Source organism: Gossypium raimondii, chromosome 7, assembly GCF_025698545.1.
Source record: "Gossypium raimondii isolate GPD5lz chromosome 7, ASM2569854v1, whole genome shotgun sequence".
NCBI lineage: Eukaryota > Viridiplantae > Streptophyta > Magnoliopsida > Malvales > Malvaceae > Gossypium > Gossypium raimondii.
In genome coordinates this window covers 35,459,689-35,480,108 of record NC_068571.1, presented here as the reverse complement: position 1 = coordinate 35,480,108, position 20,420 = coordinate 35,459,689, and the positions used below count along the sequence as shown (strand labels likewise).

At 31.8% G+C, this 20,420-nt stretch overlaps 2 protein-coding genes across 2 annotated transcripts; both read left to right on the top strand.

Moving 5' to 3' along the window:
* Nucleotides 1-8,802: 8,802 nt before the first annotated feature.
* On the top strand, nt 8,803-10,316 carry LOC105794098 (stearoyl-[acyl-carrier-protein] 9-desaturase, chloroplastic). Its single transcript, XM_052633298.1, has one exon. It carries the CDS (start codon nt 8,876-8,878, stop codon nt 10,061-10,063), a length of 1,188 nt encoding a protein of 395 aa, XP_052489258.1. The 5' UTR covers nt 8,803-8,875; the 3' UTR covers nt 10,064-10,316.
* Nucleotides 10,317-18,555: 8,239 nt separating this feature from the next.
* On the top strand, nt 18,556-20,001 carry LOC105794102 (ubiquitin-conjugating enzyme E2 20). The gene is made up of 6 exons (XM_012623098.2): nt 18,556-18,884; nt 19,071-19,098; nt 19,186-19,413; nt 19,495-19,558; nt 19,643-19,702; nt 19,790-20,001. Exons 1-6 carry the CDS (start codon nt 18,775-18,777, stop codon nt 19,834-19,836), a joined length of 537 nt encoding a protein of 178 aa, XP_012478552.1. The 5' UTR covers nt 18,556-18,774; the 3' UTR covers nt 19,837-20,001.
* The last annotated feature ends 419 nt before the right edge of the window (nt 20,002-20,420 follow it).

Genomic DNA, 20,420 nt, shown 5'->3' with positions numbered 1-20,420 from the left:
TCTGACTCAGATTTGTGGTCCCGAAACCACTGTTCTAATTTCACTGAAATCGGACTGCTACAGTGGGACAGGGTCGTGTGTCTCAAGTCAGTAAGGTACATGGGCAGAGACACAGTCTGGGACACGGTCGTGTGTCTCAACTTCAAAAATCACATGGTTTGGGGCATTCCACACGGCCTGGCCACACGGCCGTGTGTGCCATATTTCTAGGCATTTTAATATTTCACCCTAAACTTCTAGAATTGTTTCAAATTAAACTATTTTTAGACTATTTTTAGGGTTCTGTAAACTTGTATTAAGGACTGTAAGAGTAACTTTTACTCTGAATTGGTATGATATATCATGATTCATTATTAAATTGTATAAGACACGATTATGAAAATATCAAATTAGCATACATTGCTCATGTATCATGTGATGTTAATATTTAGCTTGCACTATTACTTGCGATGAAATTAAATGTTCTGATTCCTTAGTAATGCTCGTGACTCTAATCTGTCAACGAAGAGGGGTTAGGAGTGTTACATTTAATGGTACCAGATTTACAGGTTTAGCCGATTCTCAAGCTAAATCAAGCTTAGAATCGAGTCTAGAGGTACATTCCAAAGTTGAGTCGAGTTAAGTTGGGAATCGAATAGTTATCGACTTCAGTCGTACGCAATCGGTAGTCATCAGCTTATGTCATACGTAATCTGTAGTCATCGGTAGTTATCGGTTTCTGTCACACGCAATCGACATTCATCGACTTTTGTCGCACCTTATGCACCACCAACCGATAGCAATAGCCCTTCCCAGTAGCTTTTGGCGACCCGCAGCTGATTCTCTCAACGTTTGGCAACCCTTTTTTACCACCCCTAGCCATCCTTTACATAGATCAGGTGTAGGTCCTAACCTTTTTGTAATCTGTTTGTGTGTTTTATTCAAAAATAAATCATGTGACTTGGTAATAATCGAATGCATGTGTGAATAAATTGTGTTGAGTCTTTTATGTGTGAATCCTAACCCTATGTGATTTGTGAGTGTATGATAACAAGCAAATGATGTTGTGTTTTAATTGATATCGTTCGGAGGCTGAATGTAAATATTTTCCCTGACTGTAAAATTTGGTGTAAGCCGATTGATTGTGGGTGTGTTTCAGTAATGGCTGAATATGGGTAAATAAGTTAGGCGACATGATCGAAGGTAAGTATGCCCTAGTTTGAGTTAGCTGAATGCGTATTGTCTCTACTATGTTGCTAAATACAATACGTGTCTATTTTTGTGATGGTCGAATATACCAATAGCATGTTTTGATCTGTTAACTATATGTACAATTAGTATGTTCTGATATGTTTTATCTGCATATGGGGAATATGCCAATAGCATGTTTTGATTTGTTAATTATGTGTGCAACTAGTATGTTCTGATATGTTTTATCTGTATATAAGCATGCCTGATTCGAGTAAGCTTATTTATGTTATGCCATTTGCATGTGTATTGGGGTTGGGTTGTGTATGATTTGGAGGAAGTTTTGGCATATTACGATCTGCGATTCTAGCAGTTTACTTGTAAATTTTTATTTGGTAGTTAAACTGCGTTATCTATTTCTAGCAATATTGCCGCAATAAATCTGGCAGCTTGTTTGCATAATTTCTGGTGGCTAAAGACCACAAATTGGTGTGATGGATGAGTGAGTTCTAGTAGACCTATTTGGTGTGATTGGATGGTTGGAGTTGGCGTGTTGTGAATGGAGGTGGGATCTATTTTGTTGATACTTTGCATTACATCATTTGATCTTACCCATGCTCATGCACTGATTGATGATTTGTTACGTACCGTCGTTGGCTTTGTATGGATGGCTTATAATTTTTTTAAGAATGTCTTTATGTCTGAATTGTTACTCTTAGACTCACACTGAGCTTCTTAAAGCTCACCCTCTAAATTCTTCTTCTTTTAGTTAATCCTCAAAGTTAGGATTGGATACAACATTTAGAGGGCTCGTCTCAAACTTTTATAAATAAATTATTTCTTTAAAAATATTATTATCATATTATTTTTTGGACTGTAATGTTTTTTTTTAAACTGTGGCATGAGATTGGTTTTGGATTTTGGGTTGTGTTATTTGGGATTTTATTTGCATGCATGGTATTTATATTAAAAATCGATCAAACATATAAAGTGATTTTAATTCATAAGAAATATGGATTTGAAATATAAATTACAGATGTTGTTAAGTATGACTCCTATTTTCAGTCAAATTTGAGAAATAATCTTTTAGTTAAACTCTGTTTATTTGTTTCAGTCAAACACTGATTAGTTTAGATTATTTTATTATTATTTGACATTTGAATTTAGCCTATAAATAGGTTCTTTTACAACCTTAGAAAAAACACCCATTAGATTAGAACTCATAACACATTCAGAGAATTTTGTGTTTACGTTTTGAGGATTCTTTGTTTTTCGGGTTTTCGGGGTTTAGTTTTATCTCCATCTTTTGTACTCTTCATTCTTTTGCCATTATAGTAAATTTATCTTTGCCCGTGGTTTTTTTATCTTCTTTGGAGGGGTTTTTCCACGTTAAATTTGTGTGTTTATCTTCTCAATTTCTTCTGCTATTTTACTTGTTTGTTGCTTAATCAGGACGATCCTAACAAGTGGTATCAGAGCTAGTTCAATTTTCATAGATCAGCCCATTCAGATATGGCAGCAACAAGGTTTGAAATTGAGAAGTTCGATGGTGAGACAAATTTCAATCTGTGGCAAGTTCGGATGATGGCAATTCTAGTTCAATCCGGTTTGAAAAAGGTTGTTACCGGGAAAAAACCTGAGAATCTAAATAAAACAGAATGGGAAGAGCTTGATGAAAAGGCCTTGTCTGCAATCCAGTTGTGCCTCACGAATACGGTATTATAGGAGGTATTGATAGAGAAGACCTCATCCGCCTTGTGGAAAAGGTTAGAAACTCTTTATGCGACTAAGTCTTTGGCTAACCGTTTAGTGTTGAAACAACGTCTATTTACGTTTCGCATGAACGAATGTGAGCTTCTTAGAGATCACATCAGTCAATTCATTACTCTTTTAAATGATTTAAAGAACGTTGAGGTTCATATTGATGATAAAAATCAAGCTATGCTATTAGTGTGCTCTTTACCCCCTTCATACAAGTCTTTCAGGGAGACCCTGATTTATGGCAGAGACAAAATCTCGTTCGAAGATGTGAAGGGTCATTTGTTGAGTAGAGACAAACTCGATAATGAGCTTCATTTGGATAGCAAGGCAGATAGGCAAGCTTCCATTTTGGTAGCATCAAAGAAACGAGACAAAAGGTGTCGCTATTGTAAAAAGTTAGGTCACGTCAAAGCAGATTGTTATAAACTGCGAAATAAAAGAGCTGCTGAGAGTAACGAGGAAGATGTAGCTGATGCTAATTTGGCCGATAAAAGCGGTGATGATTTCTTGTTAGTGTCAACGAGCGATAACTCCAAGCTCACGTCTAAGTGGATCCTAGATTCAGGATGTTCTTTCCACATGTGTCCCAATAGAGAATAGTTCTCTACATACAGTTCGGTTGAAGGTGGAGTTGTGCGCATGAGAAACGATTCATCTAGTAAGGTAATTGGTATTGGTACTGTTAAAATTAGGATACACGATGGGACGATTAGGACACTCTCAGATGTCAGGTATGTACCTGATTTGCGAAAGAATCTCATCTCCTTGAGTATTTTAGACTTGAAAGGATGTAGAATCAACATCGAGTCAAGCGGCATTAAAGTATCTCGTGGAGCTCTCGTTTTGTTAAAAGGTAAAAGAACTGGCAGTCTTTATATTCTGGAAGGTTCTACAGTGACCGGTGAAATCAGATGTCCCTCGTCCGTTACAGAGTCGAAGTCAACTCGTTTGGAGCGGAGGCAACTTGGTCATAGGAGGGAAAAATGTATGACCGTTTCGTTGAAGAGAGGTTTTCTTTTGGATGCAGGTTTTGAAAAGTTAGGGCACTGTGTTCGTGAAAATCAGACCCGGGTTAGTTTTGTTTTGGCAGTGTACAAGTCGAAGGCTAGAAGTCTTCCAGTTTCTAAGCACAGATTCGACTCAGTTAATTCCCTGCATAGTTCAAGATAGGCTCGTGGCAGGCTTTGGCAAAGATGGCATTGTGGAAATATGAGTCAATGTGGAGATTTGTTAAGTATGACTCCTATTTTCAGTCAAATTTGAGAAATAATCTTTTAGTTAAACTCTGTTTATTTGTTTCAGTCAAACACTGATTAGTTTAGATTATTTTATTATTATTTGACATATGAATTTAACCTATAAATAGGCTCTTTTACAACCTTAGAAAAAACACCCATTAGATTAGAACTCATAACACATTCAGAGAATTTTGTGTTTACGTTTTGAGAGTTCTTTGTTTTTCTGGTTTTCGGGGTTTAGTTTTATCTCCATCTTTTGTACTCTTCATTCTTTTGCCATTATAGTAAAATTATCTTTGCCCGTGGTTTTTTATCCTCTTTGGAAGGGTTTTTCCATGTTAAATTTGTGTGTTCACCTTCTCAATTTCTTCTGCTATTTTACTTGTTTGTTACTTAATCGGGGCGATCCTAACAGATGTCATGATTATTTTCGATATGTAATAAAGAAAGACTTTTTGAAAAAACAAATCAAAAAAATAGAAAAAAATCAATTGAGTTTACAAAAATATCACGTTGTGTAATAATTCTTGGTCGACTTGATAATCTGATGTTTATTTAAACTAAGGAAAATGTATACGTTTTTCTAAAATTTGTTAGAATAGGAGTTTTAAAAGAATCTGAATATTTCACTTTGCCATGTTGGTGGTCAATGTAACCTTTAGAATGTGGCTATAACGTTTAGGCCAAGTTTGGGGTGTTACACTCAACCTTATTCACGCTCATTGTAACCTTACTTTCATGCAATTATAATGAAAGAACTCTCCCACTAATTCTTTAGCTATAGAAAGCTTAATTCAAACTATTACAACAATTTTCTTTTGGTAAATAAAGGGGATATGTTCAAAGGAATGTGTTACAGTGGGCCTGTTAAAGGCCTATAACAATTGACACTTGGTGTACATCATCTTCAAAGATGGATCGAGCATGAGTAGGTATAACATCAAACAATGACAACCTGTTAAGCTCACTATTGGCAACTTTATCCATACAATCTGCAAGTCTATTATGGTCACGTGGAACATGTTGAAACTTGAGTTGCCAATCCTTTTTGCATAAATCATATATCAATCGCCATTCTGAGATGTTACTATCAGCCGCATAGCCATTTCCTATTAAATCAACCAACAGAGCATTATCGCTTTTAATCACCACTTTACGGAAGCCTTTTTGCCAAGCAAGGAAGAGTCCTTCATAAATCGCTCGTTCTTCTATTTGAAAAATGTCAGATACGCTGACTCTCATGGCAAAGCCAAACATCCAGCCTCTGCTCGAGTCTTAAACCACTCCTCCAACAGTAACAGTGTGGTGTTTTAACAATAGTGTGCCGTTCGTATTAAGCTTTACTCTTCCGTTCTCAAGCGGATACCATTTCTCTAATATTGTACATCAGACAGTCCCTGCATTTATAATTGTTGAGACTTCGTGTCCAAACACTGCATATCAAAATCAGATTAGTCTTCAATCAAATATATTCCTTTCACGAACAAAATTTTGCTCTCTTAATTCAACATAAAATCGTAAGTTTAATCTTCAACAAATAGGCATTTTTAATCTGTATTAATTAAGCTAGTGTGAAGAGAATGAACGTCTACAATTTTAATCCATATCGATCACCTTTAATATCAAGATATCATTTGGCTAAATAAAAACTTTTTTTTATCACAATTTCCTTAGACATTGAAAAGATAATCACACTAAATTATTTCGAATTTCCTTACTTGATGAAACATCTTCAAACAGTCCTTAATGTTTGTTGCACAAAATTCCTTTAATAACTGCACAAAAATAGTTTATTAATCATTGTCAAAATATTTCGGTCACTAAGATAACACCAACATAACTAAAAACAAATTTTGCTCTCTTTTTTAAGATTTAAGAAAAATAGTGTTATTAATTTAATATTTTATAAAATTCTAAAACTTAAATCTTAGACCCTCAATTTAATCTTAAAATTTTAAAAATTATGCAAAAAAAAAAACCTTGTTTGTAAGTCCCTTAAGACTTGCCGACTGTAAGCTTGCCATTTCTCCTAGTATTCTTCCAAAGGTTAATTTTGAAATCTTCAACAAGCATTTAAAAAAAGTATTTTTAAAGAATTATCATACATTAAAAAGAAATAAAAGTTAAGCAAAACGATAAAAAAAAAACTGAAAAGACAATTTACATATTGGATATTAATATAAACGAATGGAAAGAAAATGAAAGCATTTTAAACTTTTATCTTCCGTCTCATCTCAAGTTAGTAATGTTTGGTTGTTATAAGTCCAAGTAAATTAGCACCTAAAACTATAATGGTTAGGGATGTTAAAGCGGTCGATTCAGTTAATATTCGAATCAATTATAATTAATTGAATTATCTAAAATGTAAAATTTTTAATCGTTAATTGAATTAATTTTTTTCAAATACATTAATCGAATTGAAATATTTTGGTTAATTCAATTGGTTAACCGAAATATATATATTTTGTCTTTTGGTTAAAATAAATATAAAACATAAAAAATACATTGTTAATGTCCATTTTTTCAATAGTTCAAAAACTATATTATATATTATATATATTATTTATTTCGATTAATATATTTTAAAAATTACATTGCTAATATAAAATATATATTATTTATTTCGATTAATTCGATTAATTACCTAATTTTGAATTAAATTATTGATAATCAAAATTTCAAAAAACCATTAACCGACCTTCGACCGAATTAAATTCAATCACCGATCAGTTAACCAAATTAAATTGATTTGATGGGTGAATTTAATTTTAATGAGACATGATGAGGTTGATATTAGAAAGAAAATTCCGTGGAATTGGTATATACCGAAAGGAGCGATTTTTTTATTCGTAGGATTAGTTTTCTATCGCTTTCTTCCTCTTTATCTATATTTTGCGTAACCTCTTTTATTTGGCCATGCTTGCGAATTCCGCTATACTATGCGTGTAAAAAATCTCCTTTTTCACACCTCTCTAGCTCTTTGCTAGACTCGTGCAAAGTTTTTCTTCCTAAGTTGCTAATTTTTAGTTTTAGTTTTCTTTTTCAAAAAGTTTAAATTTATATGCTCAAATTATTAACTATTAAAAAAATTAAATTGAATGGTGATTTTTTATATAGTTTGTAAAAATGTTTTAATGATGATTAGGAATTTTTATTAGCACAATCTTGTAATTATGTTTGTTAATTATTATTTTGAATAATATTGTTTTATATTAATTATATAAAGGCTTTAGTTATGCTTTTAAAATTTATTATTAAAAATTTTGAATTTTAAATAATTTAATATATTTTGAACTATGTTTAAAAATTCAAGCAATAAAGTAAAAAATTAAAAATATGTTATTTAAAAACTAATTAAGAAATTAAATACGCGTGCAATTCATGTAAAATTTGAAACTAGTTCATTAAAAACAATATATTTGACCTCTAAAAATTTAATTACAAAATTTGCCATTAAAATATATATGTATTTTTTCATCTTCGTATCTAAATTTTTATTAGGATTAAACATGATATATAAATTATTAATTTCATCTCATTTTATTCTAAAACTGCAACATTCAATAAAAATGTGTAATGTGTCATATTCTTATCAGATAATATCATACTTTTAGATAAAATAAAATATATAATTATGATACTAATTTTGACAAAAATTATTTTTAAAAAAATATCGAAGAGAAAAAGGCAACATAGTTTGAGGGCAAAAGATTTTATTGCATTGACCAATTTAATTTCACCAGTTCTTAGATAAATATTACTAGTACATATATTTATAGATTGATGTTTCATTACATATTTTATTTCGAATAATTTATATTAGGATGATTTTAAAATTAAAATTTTTAGATATTAATAAAATTTTGCCACATCATCAAATTTTGAAGACATGAAATTATTATTATATACTCATTCCTAGAGAAATTATTTTATAGACCCTTTCCACCACATTATTCATGGTCTCTTTTTAATTATTTAATAACATTTCAACAGCTTTTTCCATGTCTTTTATCATTATTATTATCTTGAATCCCAAATTCAAATCCTTAGATCCTGAATTTTGAACCCAAAACATAGAACTCTGAATCTTAAACCCGAACCCCAAACCCTCAAATCGTGAACCCCGAATTCATAAATCGTAACCTTGAACCCTTAAACCTTGGACATGAATCCTAAACATGAACCTTAAACTCAAAATCCAAAACACAAACTCGAACCCTAAACTTTAAATCCCGAACCAAAATCATGAACCTTGAAATTTGGGGTTCAAGATTTAAGGTTTAAGATTTGAGTTCAAAGTTTGGGGTTTAGGGTAAAAAAATTACCAAATTTATGTGCCAATGACATAAAAAATTATAAAAATTACTATTTTTAAAATTTTGATTGCACAAAAAAATACTAACTTATGAAAAAACAAAATGATTAAAATTTGTAAAAGAAGAAAATATGATTGTTTATTATTTAAAAATTAATTATTTTAAATAATTTAATTAAATTTAAATTAAATTGAAGAAAATATTAGATATATATTAATATTTTATAATATTTTATAATCTTTAAAATTTAATAACGTCACACTATTTTTTAATATATTCTAATATAAATTATTCTTTTTATTTATTTATTGTCAGCATCCCTATAAATTGTATCCTCGTTTACGGAGAATTGTACCCAAAAACCAAAGGATTCCAAAAAGAAAAAGCAAATAAATGGCAGTGAACAAATTGATGAATCCCATCACTTGTCCATCTCAGAAACTGCCATACGTAGCTCTACAGCATCCTATATCCAGTCTTAGGCTCAAATCTCCCAGTCTCTTCATGGCCTCAACAAACATGAAGAAACCATTAAGAATGGCTGATAAGAAAGTGGGTTTCCAAGTCACTCACTCCATTCCACATCAAAAGTGTGAAGTCTTCAAATCGATGGAGATGCAGGGTTGGGTTAAGAACAACATTCTACCATTGTTGAAACCCATTGAAAGAAGTTGGCAGCCCCAAGAGCTTGTACCCGATTCGGCCTCCGACGGATTCGAGGAGCAAGTTAAGGAACTGAGAAAGAGAGCAATGGAGATCCCAGATGATTACTTTGTAGCCCTTGTTGGAGATATGATCACTGAAGAAGCTCTTCCAACATATCATTCAATTCTCAATCGCTTAGATGGAGTTGGTGCTGCAACTGATGCAAGCACCAATTGTTGGGGCATTTGGACAAGGGGGTGGACGGCTGAAGAAAACAGACACGGGGATGTTTTAAATAGGTATCTTTACTTGTCTGGAAGGGTAAATATGAGTCAAATTGAGAAAACAGTTCAGTATTTGATAAGTTCTGGGATGTACGTTGGAATAGAAAACAACCCTTATCTCACTTTCATTTATACTTCATTTCAAGAAAAGGCGACTTTCATCTCTCATGGAAACACTGCTAGGCTTGCTTTAAAACATGGGGACCCCTTGTTGGCTCGAATCTGTGGGACAGTAGCATCAGATGAGAAACGCCACGAGATTGCCTACACGAAAATCGTGGAGAAGCTGTTCGAGATGGATCCGGATGGAAGCGTTATTGCTTTCGCAGAGATGATGAAGAAGAAAATCACAATGCCGGCTCATCTGGTGTATGATGGTGAAGATGATAACCTTTACCAGCATTTCTCCGCTGTTGCACAAAGACTTGGGGTTTACACTGCCGATGATTATGCTGATATATTGGAGTTTTTGGTGGATAAATGGAAAGTTAAGGAGCTAAGTGAGCTTTCAAGTGAGGGAAGAAAGGCTCAAGAATATGTATGTTTGCTGGCTCCGAAAATCAGAAGGTTAGAGGAGAGAGCTAAAGCAAGGTCTAAGGAAGCTCCAAGGATTCCATTCAGTTGGATTTTTGGCAGACAAGTAGAGCTCTAAATTTTAAAAGATTAGATGGCAAATAAGTTGCAATAATTGCATGGCTTTGGCATATAAAGAAATACAAATGTTGGCTTGCAATAATAATATAAATAAAATAGTTATATACATCATTTAAAAATAAAATAAAATAAAATAATTTTCTGAGTATGTTAACATAGACAGCGATTCGTGAAATACCATGCACTACAATTTCACTTAATAGATGTAAATCAATCTCTTTAAAATATCATATCAAATAAAATAGTCATTTGAAAATAAAGGAGCTAGACATTTGTCAGGGCAGGGGAATAATGGACCGGCTACAGTTCGAACTTTTTGAAAATCGAATTGCCCATTTTCAGTATTTCAAAAACTAATGGTGTAGTAATCTAGGGATAAACTTTATTTTTGGGTTGATTCTTTTATATTGTTAGATCTGAATTTGATAAATTTCATTTTTGAATTTGTTTTGGGTTTTTCCTCAAACTCAAAATTCGAATTTAACATGGGTACCAACTCATGGCTTGCCAATGCCTGCACTCAACGCCAAATTTCATCACCATCATAAAACAGTTTTGCTGCATACCAGAAGATTTTTTTATATTATTTATAACAATAAATTCTTTACTAAATTAATATTAGTGTTTTGGAAATAGGTGGTACAAGATATTTCTTGGATTTTGATCTGCACGATTTTCTTCTTACTCTCGAATTTCGGTTGCTTAAAGTGTAGGCTCTAAATCACGAACTGATGAACACCACGAAAACTTTTTTTTTGATACTCAATGGAAATATCAATAACTCTCAAATGTTAGAACTCGAAAAGTAAACTCTCTCATAATTAGAATTTATTTGAAAAATTGAATCTTAATGAATTTTGACAGAATGTCAACGCTTAGTAAGATCTATGTTTAACCCCGTTAATGATCTCTATTTATAAAGAAAATCATAAGAGTTGGTTGAACAAGTAGAAGCCGAATAATAATATTTTGATCGAAGATAACCAATCCATCTCGAACTAAGGGAGGTGGGCAACCATTATCAAGGATTAGGGTTGCTGCCCATCTCATGATTTGGTGCTTATTAAGCATTTTCATGTATTGGGTTCAACTATATATGTTATTTGGTCTTTAAACCAACCCATATGATTTTACCTACTCAATAACTTGTTTTCTATTCTCAAATATTAATTAATTAAAATAAATTTAATTAATTTTTCAATTAACTTATTTTTCCAACACAATTGCAATTCTATTAAAGTCGTGATGACTTTTCCATACTAGAATCTATGAGTAAATAAAATTAATTGTCTTGCTCAACAAGACTGGATGACTAATTAATTTAATTTTCAATTCGAACTTCAATTATTTAATTATAATAATTTAAATAATAATTCAAAAAAATTAAAATCTAAGTAATCTCTTGTTTATATCAAGAAAACGCATTCACTTGGATAGTAATACATGAGATTTATTTCTCTAATTCATCATTTTCATTTACTCATCTCATCGATTCAAATGTAAACCATCAAGGTTATACCAAGATGGTGGAGGGATTGATTGTACATATATAATTAAGACTCAAATAATTTGAAATTAAGTTTTGACTCTTCGATTATTAATTACAATATTATTTAGTCATGGAGTTATTCCACTAAAGTACAACAACTAAACACTCCCTAATATATACCATTACGAAAGCTATTTATCAAGTACTCATCTAATGACCTTATCATATGTGTGTTACCTTCATAGGATATCTTCAATATCTTTGGGTTAAATCCATTCATCCAATTTGGTCTTATTTTATCTCAAGGTAACCATTACATCTTCCTTAATGAAAAGTTAATTATTAACACATAGTAATTAAATCATTCGTCTCATACAAATGACCCATGACCACGTTACTTTTCCATTTGTCGTGTAAAGCCAATGAGAGGATATCATTTATCCCTTTTTTCTTGGGCTATGAATTCCCCTATTGTAAGTGAAGCTATGTCATGCAGAAGTCGTATATCCAATGTACCAGCTTTCGACTCTATTACCAATTGAACCTAGGCTTTTAATATATCAAAGTATACGAGTCACACACATATAGCCCATTACTTACTCGGGATTGAGGAAAGACACAATATGAACATTACAAGTAAATAAATCCATAAACAAATCTAAGATTTATTCTACTTGGGTCTTGTCTAATATTTTGTCAATCCAGACAATCATGTCTATGTCTCTATTTTCTGATAGTCTCCTAATCACTCTCTCAAGTAGGGACAATCTCACCATCATGCCTTTTCCTAAACCTCTCTCAGTTCCTTGACCATTTTACTTCATCTTTCTAAGGTCTTTCTCACAACTGAAATCTAAGCATTCATCAATCACACTCATCTTCATCATTTTCTCATACCACCATTAGGCTAAGCTCCACTTTCACACCATCCAAAACCCCTCACCATTAACCATTTTCATGTTGGATCTAGTTTCCTAAGTGTAGTATATTCGTTTTGTATACTTGTATTTTTTACACAAATTGGTTTAATAAAAATATTCATTAATTACACCAATACCTTTTGTATATTGTCCTCAATATTTTTGGTCGCAAAGCAAAATGGAAGCAAATATTGACTCACTAGTCATCTAAAATTTAACTAATACTAAGTGGTATTATATGGTCGAATCTTAATACAAAAAGACAGATTGTATTAGTATATGATCATAAACTTGTCCTTAGTCTAATCAGAAATAAGCAAACTAACTAAAAGACTAATATGATTTCTATCAAGTCCATTTGGAGAGTTTATTTTCTTGAGCACCGGAGCAGATGAGAAGATAGAGACATAGATGTGATTGATTGGACTGACAGTACATCAAACATGACCCAAGTAGAATAGATCCTAGATTCGATTATGGATGTATTCACTTGTGACGTTCATAGTGTGACATATCTTAATCTTGAGTGGATGATAGACTATGTATGTGTGACTTGTATATTTTGATGTAAATAAAAGTTTGAGTTCAAATATATAAGGAATTGAAAGGTGGTGCATTAGGTATATGACTTTTGCAGCATATAGCATCATTCACAATAGCGGAATTCATAACCCAACTAATGAGTAAATGATATCCTTTTGTCGGAATTATATGATAGATTAAAAGTAAATGTGGCCATGAGTTGTTTGTCTTTGTGATAAATGACTTGATTACTATTTGATAGTAATTGACCATGAGATTAAATAGAATCATATTGGAAGAACATATTTATCCTAAAGAGATTAAGTATATCCTATTGGTGTAGTCGTAAACCAACTAAAAATTTGACAAAGACAAGTGCACCTATTAATTAATAGTATAGCTACGGTGAGCATATATATCATTCACACGAAGACTAAAAGTACTAGTAATTACCGTCTTTCTATTATTTAACCGACAAATTGGAGTGATTGATAAAACTAAAATTAACTAAATTAATTAACTAAAGGACACATCAAAGAACAAATTAGGAAAATAAACGATTAACAGCCAAGAAGTGAGACAATACCTAGGAAAGAATCCAGCTAGACTTCATCTGTCATTATCAATCTAAATTACACAATTTCTTCACTTAATATCTTGATCCGTAGAAATCCCTAAGTTATGCTAATATCTCTCTTCAAGACTAAGAGCAACTAACTCTAGGTTGATTAAATGAAATTTCTTTCTAATTAAGACCTCTATTGTCACATTAACTCAATCTATAGATCTGCTTATTAGATTTGACTCTAATCCAGTAGATTTATGTCATCCTATTTCTAGGATTGCATGCAACTCCACTCAATTACGCTAGATCTAATCTTAAACAGGGCCTATTCCTCCTCTAATTTAAGCACATTAAACATAGATTAATAGTCTAGAAATATTAAACCAATAATTAAACACACATAATTGAGAATAAGATCCAAGTATTTATTGCGTAAAAATAGAATCAAATAACATAATCCATCCTAGGGTTCATCTCCTAGATATTTGAAAAATTAGTTCATGATAGCAAATAAAAACATCCCAAAGACAGTATAACCACAAGAAACAAAGAAAATCATAATAAACTTCAAAGAAATCAAAAGGAAATCTTCAATATTGATGGAAATCTGCTTCAAAGTCGACTTTAATGGTGTTTTTCGAGTTGTTTTCTTGAGTATTCTATGGCGGCTCTCTCTCATCTTCTTATTTTTTTCATATATAGGTCTTAGAATGCCCAAAAAACCTAAAAATTACATTTTCCTGCATGTTTGGAGTGTGATTTGTGAAATCCACATGGTTTGGCACATGGCTGTGTGGCAGCCTGTGTGGCTCACATGGCCGTTTGTCCAGCCGATATGGCTCTTGAAACTTGCTCCAATTTTTTGATTTTCACTCATTTTTCACTCCTTTTTCTCCCAAAGGCTTTCTTAAGTATAGAAACATGAATTTAAAGAATTAGGAGCATAAATTTTACTATTTAAATCGAATAATCATCCAAAAACACATTAAGAATAAGGCTAAAACATGTTACTGATGGCATTTATCACCTATTAGGGTAACACACTTATGACATGGTCAGTGAACAAGTACTTAATAAGTAGCTTTCATAATGGTATGAAATTAGGGAGAGCTCAGTTACGATACGATAGTGGAATAACTTCGTGACTAAATAAAATTTATAATTAATAGGCGAAAAGTTAGAACTTAATTATAAATTATTTGAGCCCTAATTATATGTGACCAATCGGTACCTAGCTCATTGAAACCATAAATGAATTGCATGTAGAACCAAATGAAAAAAAAAAGAATGGAAATGATAAAGTTAGAGAAATGAGTTACATTCACAAATGAATATGTTTTCTCACTAAGTATAGAACTAACTTGAGAAATAAATTAAGGTTTGCGAATCATTATTGAATTAATTATAATTAAATAATTAAAGTAAAAATGGAATCAAACTAATTAGTCATTATAAATCCACTGAATATGAAAATTAAATATATTTCTTCATAGATTTTTTATGGTAAAGTTGTCATGATTTTAGCGTAATTAGAATTGAGTTGAAAAATTATTTAATTGGGAAAATAATTAATTTAATTTAATTATTTAAATAAATAATATTTATTTTTGGAAATAGAAAATAAATATTAGGTTGGACTCAATTATAAAGTGTTGGGTCAAAGTTTAGTAAACACATATAATTGAACCTAATACAAGATAGGCCCAATCCCCTTCATACGATAAGTAAGGGGCAGCAACCCTTGTAATATTTACTAGGGTGTGTCACCCATCACTCTCCTAGTTAGAAGGTTTTCTATTAAATAAATATTATTTGTGTAACCTTTATTCAACTAGGATTCTCCTATCTCTTTCTACAAAACCAGCCCTGTTTTAAAAAAATTTAAACTTTCACTGTAACTGAAAATCGTTTTCTTAACCAGATTTTTTCAACAATTATTATCAAAGCCGTGTTATTCTATGTTTATAGTATAAATCGATACTAAATTTTCTCTCTTATTTATGTTTGATTATTATTTTTATAATATGTGACATTCTTTGGTTATATGCATGTTTTGCAATTATGTATGTGATTGAATATATTTTATCATTCTATTATATATATATATATATATATATATGATAAAGTAATTTTGCCAAGTTGTGATTCCTAGAAATTAGATTGGGTGTAAATTTAAGTTTTGTTAATTTTTTGGGGTATGTAATTAGATCATGCACTATAATCTCCATGTAGGTTTTAATTTTAATTTTTTTAAAATAATTTATGTGAGCCTAAAATGAACTTAGGGTTTTCATAACCAATTTTTCAACAAATCCCGGAGAATCGAGACCCATATAAAACTAATTGTGACGACACAAACCCAACCCAACCAACCGATAAAAGACCAATAGTGGTTCGACCAACGACGACCTATAGCAGTTTGATCGATAGTGGTTGAATGGTCGGCGATCATGGCCAACAGTGGCCTAACGGTGACGATGTGACAGTGGCACCAACAGTGACAACGGTGACCCATGGTGGTGACGGCAGTTTGGCAGTGGATCCCTTTGGTAAGTTTTTTCAAGTCTTTTAGGAACCCAAAACTAGGATATTTGGCTTTCACTTAGAAGACCCATAAATGTAAAATTTTTATTATCTATTTTTTCTAGGATAGAATCATGAGAATTTTGGCTGGTTAGAGTAATTTATTTTTTATGGTCTTATATGATAAGTATTATGATATTTTAAATTTTCTGGAAAGTATGTTCATGCATATGTATGATAAGCATGTCATATAGTTTAGGAAAAGAATGCCACATGTACTTGTCATGACATTTTAATCATTCATGATTGAAATTGAAAATAAAAACCTTATATGTTTTTAAAAGGTTGAGTGGGGGAATTTCATACACAAAACCTACTGCTTCCATCAATGGCCTCTTTTGATGGCATTACAATTTCCGGCCCTAAGTTAGGTATTGTCTTTGTGGATTTCACTGAGAACATTTCCTTAAAAGAGATAATTATCCTATGATAGCATATGATAATTTGTCGGCACTGAGGTAGGTATTATCATGTGGAATTCACTAAATAAGTTTTCTTTTTTCTTTTATAGAGGACAACTAGTCATGCATGTTACTTGTTGAGATTGTCCCAAGACGACTCATTCAAGGTATACATAATGATAGATGTTGAGTTGATGGTTATATACTCAAAATCATTCTAGTTAAGTAACTTTCCACGAAGCTCTACTTAAGTTAAAATGATGGCTAAATGTGAAACAATTATTAGTACGTATGAATACCTAATGCATTAGGTTCACATATTAATTAGATAGAAATCCATGTTCTTACTAGTTGATTAAGATTGCCCCAAGGTGACTTACCTCAATGAGTGTAGGAATTATCATTGCAATGACATACAAATGTATTTGAGGTTTAATGTAAGACGCATTCATCATCTTAAAGCATATTGAAAGTTGCAAAAGTTTTGTTTTTCAAAATATTTGCTTAATAAAAAGGTATTAATGAATGGGTGTTTTATCTTTCCAGTTCGAAAATGACATCTACTCCCTTACTAACCATACTTACTATGACAAGCTGAACAGAAATAATTATAATGAATAGAAAAGGAATCTCATGATTGTCCTAAGTTGAGAGAAACTCAAGACAGTTCTTGATAATAAATGTCCTCCAGCCAACCAAATTGAGGCTAGAAATCGCTGGAAAGAATCTGATGAGATAGTTGATTGCTATATGTTGGCAAGTGTGACGAATACTCTTTATAAGCAACTAGAGAGTTGTAATTTCTACAAACAAATCATACAGCGTCCAATATTCTGCAAGTGTCATAGGTCTAGTTGTAATAATTTGTGTTTCAATGTAACACTAAGTATTCCAAGGATCGAACCCGAAGGAGATTGATTGATAAAATGAATTAACATAAATAAAGCCTGCAAACTATTGAGTCTAGGTAGCTAATTGACCGCCTATAAACGTGTTATCATTTATAGTAAAAATAGCACACCAAAAATATATATAATTAGAATGGCGGTGTCTATAAGTATACAGGTCAAATTGTAATATAGTATTGTGTACAACAGAACAAAGAAAGTATTCCGGGAATCATACCCAAGGGAAGATGAAATAAATCTATAGAAAACATTTTTACAATAATAAGTCTAAATAGTATTAATCAAATCCTAAATTATGACCAATCATAAAATAGATTAATCGAGAGTTTATTTTTTTTATAAGGGATCAATTGATTTTTTTACCGAGACTTTTAGACCCTTTAGTTTTTTTTCAATTTAAGTGAAAATAACTTAAATTTATTTCCTTGTTTCTTAACCTAATAAAATGTCATGTAAATAATTTATGTACAACTTAACAAAAATTATGCGACATAGATAATGAAATTAGTGAAATTGAAAATTGAACCGAAATTAAAATTTTTTACCGAAACTTTTAGACCCTTTAGTTTTTTTTTCAATTTAAGTGAAAATAACTTAAATTTATTTCCTTGTTTCTTAACCTAATAAAATGTCATGTAAATGCACTAAATTAATGTTGATATATAACATTACAAATTGTACCAAAGTTCGATATCTAATTTTGTATTTATCCCTTATGCTTTAAAACGAGTATTTAATTACAAATTTAATATATTTTTCGTAAGAAAAGTAATTTATACATTGCCCAGTAATTCCTAATCACACATCACCTAACATTTCTCCCGCTACTTTAAGAATTTTCTTTAATATATTATATTTTTACTTAATTTTAAACATCCCAACTTTTTTTTTTTTTATCATCTGGGAGCCTACATACAATAAGCAAAAAAAAAGTAAAATACATGAACTAGCCGTTGGGACGCTTCAAACTAATGCAGGCGCCGTCCTTGCAACGGTCAAAAAGATCCCATGTTTTGAATTCTCATCTCCTTTGTCCACCAAACCTCCATAAACGACGCCGTTTCCTTTTCCTTCCCCAACGTTTTAAAAACCAAAGCACTCTCAATCCCTCACACAAGTCACATCTCTCCCTCTCCCTCTCCCTCTTAAACTCTGTTTCCTTAGAAGAACAGGAAACAAAAAAAGCCCCTTTGTGGATCTGTTCTTCGCATTCTGCTTTTAACTACTTTGGTTTGGACTCTTCAAAATTTCCTTTTTCTGATTTGAGTTGGGGTTTTTGGGTTTATTTTTTGGTTGAATCAATAGTAAGCAAAAGAAAGTAATGGCAACTGTTAATGGGTACCAAGGAAACACACCAGTGGCCACTAGCACTGGATCGAAACATCCTGCCCCCACTGCTAAGACTGCTGATGCTCAATCTGTTCTTAAAAGGTTTTGTTTCTCTTTTTATTAGTTCTGTTTGCTTTGAGTTTTGTTTCTTAACTAGGTATTTTCACTTGCACTGGTTCAATCAAGAACCCTTTTATCATTATTTTTGTTTATATCAATATGAAAATTAGTGTTTTCAAGTTATTTGCTGATCTGTATCTTCTCTCTTTTTTGGGGGGGTGTCAACAGGTTGCAATCCGAGTTGATGGCTTTGATGGTAAGAATTGTAACTCTACTTCTTGGAATCTGTTTGATATTTATTTATTAGTGCAAGTTTTTTGAAAAATATATAAAAAATGATTAGATGGGTGGAGATTCTGGAATATCAGCATTCCCAGAAGAAGACAACATATTTTGCTGGAAAGGAACAATTACAGGAAGCAAAGACACAGTGTTCGAAGGAACAGAATACAAGCTATCTCTTTCCTTCTCCAATGATTACCCTTTTAAGCCTCCAAAGGTTAAGTTTGAGACTGCCTGTTTCCATCCAAATGTTGATGTCTTTGGCAACATTTGCTTGGACATTCTTCAGGTATTCTTCCTTCCTTTGTTGTTTTTTTTTTTTGGCAAAAACAAATCCTAGTTTTTTGATGCATTATTGATTGTTTTGTAGGATAAATGGTCATCTGCTTATGATGTAAGAACCATACTGCTATCCATCCAGAGTCTGCTTGGAGGTATTCTTTTGGTTGCTTCTTTTTCATTTCCGTTTCCATTAAATGCTAGTGTCATTCTAATGCAATGGCCTTTTTTTATTGTAGAACCCAACATTAGCTCACCTTTGAACACCCACGCAGCTCAACTTTGGAGCAACCAAGAAGGTATGTTTGTTATATGGTTTTATGAACAGCAAATCTTTCTGAGTAGGGGAATTGTCTGACTTGTTCTATTTTTACTGGGTTTTGCAGAATATAGGAAGATGGTTGAGAAGTTGTACAAACCTCCTAATGCATAACTTGAGAAATCAAAACAGGAGTTTTGTTATGTTTTTTTCTTCTTCTTATTATTATTTTTTTCTTATTGAAGAAACGAGAACATGAAATTTGTCATTTTTCTACAGCATGTATGATTTTACTTTACTATTGAATGTGATAATGATAAAAGCTCTTCTTTCTCGAAATTCTGTTGTTGAATCAATTTTATCAAGAGCTCAAATAAAATGATAAGTCTTACCAAGCCTCACAACCACAATCTTATTATGAAGGGAAAAGTACTTTTCCGACATGAGGTTTCAATCTGATTAAACCAAAAGCCGTCCTTGTATGTAAAACGGAGTCAAATCTGATGTAAAATGAAATGAAATCATCAAAAGATCGGGTCAAAATAAGCATTTTTTGCATAAATGTTGCAGAGGAACTTGAGTTGAATGGCATGAAATTGAATACAACATAATTACAATAAATCACCTATGTCCTTATTTGAGTGGTTCTCAAATTCGAACAACAAATTTTAAGTTGGAGGCAATGAGTACATATTGGTTGTCGTTTGTACCCGCTGAAATATAGTGTGGCGATAGGTAAAAAATGAACTTTAAAATAT